Source organism: Penaeus monodon, chromosome 1 (genome assembly GCF_015228065.2).
Source record: "Penaeus monodon isolate SGIC_2016 chromosome 1, NSTDA_Pmon_1, whole genome shotgun sequence".
Classification (NCBI taxonomy): domain Eukaryota; kingdom Metazoa; phylum Arthropoda; class Malacostraca; order Decapoda; family Penaeidae; genus Penaeus; species Penaeus monodon.
In genome coordinates, this window is record NC_051386.1 from 34,148,116 (window position 1) to 34,154,628 (window position 6,513).

Sequence of the window (6,513 nt, forward strand, 5' to 3'; positions counted from 1 at the left end):
TTCTTGGGAAAAAAAGTACGGGGGGGGGCCCCCGGTTTTTCCTTTCCCCAACCCTGACCTTTTTTTAATTCTTCTCCAATTTTTGGGCCCTTTTGGGAAAACCGTCCCCTTCCCCCCCCCGGGCCCCCTTTTTAAGGAATTAATATTTTTTTTTTTTTTAAGGGAAAAAAACCCATTTAATATTCCTCAATACCGGCTGTATGGGGCAACTGGTTTCTTTTTTGGTCCAGCCCCGTGGTTCACATCAAAATAAGAAAACTAAACATTAACGTCCTGTTAAAAGAAGAAGAAAATAATTAAATAAAATATAATTATAAAATTAATATAAATATATAATTAATCCAATTAATAATATATTTAATTTTTTTTTTAACGTAGTTTCTTTTGACCCCGGGGTCACATTGACTTATTGAAAGTTTTTCTTGTATCTCTTGGAGTAGTACGTGGTAGGGTCCCCCAGTTTTTTTTCCACGGAGAAGTGCCGGTTTTACCTTTTAGGTAATCATTCTCTCTATTATTTTTGGGCTTGGGAACAAGCACTGTCCCCCCTTGGGCTTGGCTTGGCCCCCAGTGGCTAGGTAGGCAATCGAGGGTGGAAGTTTTCCTTGCTCAAGGGAAACAACACGCCGGCTGGTTGACCTCGAACCCTCCGAACTCAGATTTGCTGTCGTGCCAGTCTTGAGTCCGATGCTCCTTACCACTCAGCCCACCGCGGCCTCTTATATAATAATTATAATATATAAATATAATATTATATAAAATATAATATATACAATATATAATTAATATAATTATATATAAAAAAAATTTTAAAAAACACAACAAGCCTTAACCTACTTTTGTTGGGTCCCAAGGGGCCACTCCTGAGTTCCCTCAATGCTGTCCCATGAAAGCTTTGTGGACCAGAATGAGGTTTGATGTCTCAAAAGATATTTAGGCCCCATAAACATATTTCAAACAAAGTGAAATCCAGTGCAATCTTCGCAACCAAAACCAAACTCCAATGGCCATATGTTTGATGGCTGCACATGCAGTCTGCCTGTGTACTAGATCTCTGTCCATGAGAGCATCTTCCAGAAGTGATGTGACAGCATATATATAATCTTTCCCCATTTCACCTATGTATTCAAAAAGGAAAGATAGGGACTTAAGAACTCCATTTTGGACATTAAGTTCTGGAACTCTGTATTCATTCATAAGACCTGGGAGAACTGTAAATGGGGAACATGTTTCAGCAACTATAGCAATAGCCACAGTTGTACACACTCTATTTTGTCGCTCTTGAACCTTAAGGTTATTTAGTAATGTAGCAAGCACATCGTGTGGACCAATGGCTTTGGCAATATAACCAAATGTGTTTACTGTTGCTCTTCTGATGGCTTTTTTATGTGCTTTAAGAAGTTCTAACAATTCAAAGCAAAAATTCTCATCCATTCACGAGGACTCACATACTCTGGTCCTCTGTCAGCAATGCGTCCTACCAAGTCAATGCAATTTTCTTGTACTTTTTTTTCATGTCTGTTCTTCAGAATGGGAGTAATAAGGACGTGGGGAGAAGAATCTTTTTGATGGGGGAGGGTTTTTTCATTTTGTGCATTCCCAATAAACATTCACAAATAACCTTTCAAAAGCAACCAAGAAATGGGACCCCAAGAACTTCCGGGATATATTTCTTTCACCAAGAATATTCATAACAGCACAAACACCCAAAAAATGTTCCCCCAATCAGTTTTTTTCTCTTCCTGGCATGTTTTCATTACAACTGCAATGCGAGATATCAGATCTGCAGCTTGTTGACGCACTTTGGCTGACTTATTATTCAGGCGCCACAATATAGTACCACAAATTTGAGGAAGGTAAGCCTTGACACGTGATCCAAGAGCATTGACTATGGTACCAAATCCATTGAGCATGACAACATCTTCTGTAGTCTGCTCCTGGAATGCATAAAAGAATTTTTACCGTCAAATTTAACTGGTTCTTCGAGTCCCCGAGGAAATGCAATGTCTTGCTGCTCAAGGTTAGCCATGAATTTCTTTTTTTTCAGTTTTTCCATCCACCATTTTTACGGTTAACTGCTTCATCTTTTTCAATCCTTTTTTAAAAAATCATCTACAATACGGTTAACAATCTCAGATGCTCCAACTTTATTTGCAATCTCAACAGTTGTATCGACTAGCTGGCGGTAATTACGACGATCGAGAGCCATTCTGTGGTTCCAAAAGTGTTTGAAGAAGTGGGGCAGGATCTCCTCCTTAATATATCCTGGTTCAACACCATCCGTGGCGCAACACTGTTTGACCACCTTCAACACAATCTTTTTCATTTCTTCATCGGGACTTTGGAATTCACGAATGAGGATCAACATCACTTCCCTTGTATAGTAGTCAGCATATTCTCCATCCATAAGTGGGATCAGATAACCAATAGCTTTCAAAAAGGCAGCAAGACCCTTGCCACGGTGTTGTCGGATACCACGCCACAGAGGCTTCAAAACAGAATCAAAACTCTCAATACCATAAGGCGTTGCTGCTTCTGCCAGAGCAGCCAAGGCAAGGGCAGTGATAGTTCTCACCTTCTGTTGCTCATCAAAACAAGTCCATGTTCAATAATTTCAACAAGGGAACGGAGATGTGGCAAAATTGCACAACCCATCAAGATGGCAATCTGCTGTACAATCTTAATACCAGTATGCCGTGCCTGCCATGACTTTTTGCTCTTACAGACAGCCTTTAAAAATGGTAGCAAAGATGGAATCCCAAGGGCAGAGGCCACAACAGCAAAGGCTCGGGCAGTAGTGTTACGCACATATTCATCAATGTTATCAATATCAGGTCTCATTGTGGAAATCATGGTTGCTAATCCAGCAGCTTTGGCCAAATTACTAATGATCTCTCGACCTTCTACACGAGCATAGTAATCTTCATCAATAAGTAGAGGTTCAATGACCACAAGAATTTTATGAACATAAGGGCGTACCAGGTCATCAAGTTTGTACAGAACTCTGTCAATAACTTTGACCAAAAGATGTCGTTCTTGATCCTCCAGTGTTGGGGACATAAGCAACGGAAGAATCTGGTTAAAGAGAGGCCCTGCACCAAACTCTCTTGCTTTATCTGTAATCTGGCGTAGTGCTGCCTTGCGCATTGGAGGAGTTCCATTCTTTATTTTGAGAAGTAATTTCATTATTTTTTTTCCTTCCTTTTTTCTTCTTGGCTTTAGGGGCGGCTCTCCTCGTCAACATCTTGCAGAAGTTTATCGAAGTACTGGGCATCTTCAGGTTTCAGTAGGGGCAAATTACCTTTCGGCTGTGAGTCATCATGCTTAGGTGTCATCCCCTCCTTCTGCATGTAGAATCCTTGAGGGGTTCCTATCATTGGTGTTGGAGTAGCTGTTAATTTACGCGCAGGTGTTCTTATAGGAACATAACCCTGAGGTGGTGGTAGCACCTCATACCCAGGAGGAAATAAAGCATCAAGTTCTTCATCTGTCATGGGTCTATTCCTCTCATCAATTTCCCTCTCCCACCTGAAAGCATGAATTTGTTCTGGTGTCATATTTACCAGCTGTCCTGGTGATGGAGTAGCCATGCCAATAGCCTTTGGCCCTACAGGTGTTGTACCTCCAGGAGTTATACCCCCAGGAGTCCATCCATTTCCTGGAGTTCATACTGGTGTGGTGGGGGTGTTTGATGGGGTTCATAGCTCCTGATGGAGTGGCACCAGGAGTTTGTGCAGCAGGAGTTTCATCCCATCTTGAGCGCCGCTTGCTGGCACTTGGAGTTGGGGTTTCTTGTATGAGGTCACTAGCTCCACGGTCAGTTCGAGGGGTTTCAGCCCAGCCACTGTTATGTCCAGGAGTTTCTCCACGATCCGTTTTTGGTGTCTCATCCCATCGATTCCGTCGAGCTGAAGGAGTAGCCTTGTCATGAACTGGTGTTTCATGGCCAGGTGTTGCATGACCTGGTGTGGCATCCCACATACGAGTACTCTGTCCTGGTGTTGCACCAGGTGTCTCACTTCCTTTGGCTCGACCTGGAGTCTCATCCCAACGAGCAACAGAAGGAGTTTCAGCTTCCCATGTTGTCTTTTTCTTTGGTTGTGGCGTTTCATCAGCTGTCTGATCCCAACGGCCCCGCTTTCTTGGAGCAGCTTTAGGTGCATCACCATTGGTTGCCACAGCTTGAAGAGTTCCTTCCTTTGCTCTTTCCTGAATTGTTTTCCGGATCTAGAATAGAAGTTCCTGCTGTTAGATCTAAATGTACAAAAAAATTAAATCTAAATAACTTTTTGAACAATTATTATGCAAAAGCTAGAAAAAAAAATAGAAAGTATACTTACAAGGGCTTCTTCTCCTTTCAGACGTGTTTCCTGCATGATGTGTGCATAGGTTCGCGCATTCATGTCAGGTGTTTTGCCTCCTGCAAAATACACATTGGCAATTCATTAGTCAATCCATCCATGTTATAATTATTTTTTTTAAGCAATAACAAACATCAAATCCTACAATTACTTTGAGAAATAGAGCAAGATATAAAAAAGATAGATGTAGAGGAAAAAAAAAAACAAAAAAACACAAAAAAAAATTATCGTAGCCTATTCTGAAAACACTATAATCAGAAAAGTCCTAGGAAAAATACATCTTGCGCCTAAAAACTGTATTAAACGTAATACTTAGTAACAAATGTCTACATCGAAAAGAAAAATGTATTACACCTGGAATCCCCATTGTTTGTTGCCCCACTTCACACAAAAGAAAAAAAAATGAAAGAAAAGAAAAAGAGAAAAAAAAAATAAATTAAAAAATAAAAAAATAAAATAAAATAATAATAAAAAATTTAAATAACATAAAATGTAATAAATAACAATAATAGTAATAATAATAATGATGATGATGATGATGATGATGATAATAATAAATAAAGATTACCAAATTATAGTTAAAAGGAGGGTTGAATTATTGACACTTAACAAAATAATATTTTATGATGAATTATGCGATTAACGCCAAATTTTCATATTCAATAAACAAATGTACATATATATACATATATACTATATATATGTGAATATATATAATATATATATATATATGATACATAAATATACATCTATATATAAAAATGTATATGTATACATATTTGCATCATATATATTATAATAATATAATATACATATATTAATATAAAATAATACATAAATTTTATATATACTATAATTATTTATATAATATATATATATATATATATATTATATATATTTATAATATAATATATATATATATATAAGTATGTGTAAATATAACATATTAAATATTTATATGCATTATATTATATAAAATATATATTATTATTATATATATTAATATATATATTATATATATATATTATATATATATATTATATATGTGTGTGTGTGTGTTGTGTGGTGTGTGTGTGTGTGTGTGTGTGGTGGGTGTGGTGTGGTGCATACATGTGTGGTATATATGCATATATTCTATATAAATATGTAATATATATATGTATAAAAGTGTATGTGTATATATATGTATATATATCACAAATATCAAATATTCCAAAGGTCTTTCTCAAGTTAGCCTATAATGCCTGGAATCAAAACATACCTGGTAATATTGGGAGAAAGATATAACATACATTTTCCTTGTCTTTCATTGAGAACACCATTTTTTCCTTATCTTTTCCACTGAGATATAATGTATAATTCATATTGGTGCAACATTTTTGTGATTATCAGTAAAATGGCAAAAAAATTAAAATATATATATACACATATATCTGAGATAATGTGGAATTTTTCAAGTAAATTTATATATATATATTATATAATATTAATATAATATATATATTAATATAATATATATATATATAATATATATATATATATATTTTTTTTTTTTTTTTTTTTTTTTTTTTTTTTTTTTTTTTTTTTTTTTTTTTTCCCAAGGAAAAAAACAGTCCGCTCAAAAAAAGAAAATCAGGAAGAAGGCTCCTAAATCACCCCTGGTCTTTTCAATAATGCTTAATTGTGTCAAGTAGGCAAAAGAACCATTCATGTGAATGGATGTCCCTATCTATTACATTCTACAGTTTACAATTTTTTAATTTTATTGAAGTAAAAAAAAAGTGCATTTTTTTTAAATCACTATCACTATATAGAAAATTATACCATCTGTTTGATATTTCCTGTAAAAAAAACAAAAATATGGTTTATGGAAAAAATGTTTAATCATTGGTTATAAATCAAAAACTAATTAATACTTTTCTATTGTTGTTTCTGAGCAGAGAGTTTTAGAAAATGACCACTAAACGTCTTGGATACTTCATGCAAGTCCAGTTTGGCTCCTTTGGGAAATAATGTATGTATGTATACATATATATAAATAATTATATTATATGTTGGTAATACATGTATATGTTATAACATGTGCATATATGTATACACTACAATATAAAATATACATACCACACCCAACACATGTACAAATTTTTATATT

The 6,513-nt window shown here is 35.3% G+C and overlaps 1 protein-coding gene across 1 annotated transcript; it reads right to left on the reverse strand.

Moving 5' to 3' along the window:
* Positions 1 to 933: 933 nt before the first annotated feature.
* Positions 934 to 4,420, reverse strand: LOC119576569 (splicing factor 3B subunit 1-like; the record flags this gene model as incomplete). The annotated part of the gene is given in 9 exon segments (XM_037924243.1): positions 934 to 1,419; positions 1,422 to 1,541; positions 1,544 to 1,672; positions 1,707 to 1,955; positions 1,958 to 2,590; positions 2,593 to 3,222; positions 3,225 to 3,689; positions 3,691 to 4,227; positions 4,341 to 4,420. Coding segments are annotated over 9 exon segments (3,329 nt in total), but the record flags the coding sequence as incomplete, so codon positions are not given.
* Positions 4,421 to 6,513: the final 2,093 nt, after the last annotated feature.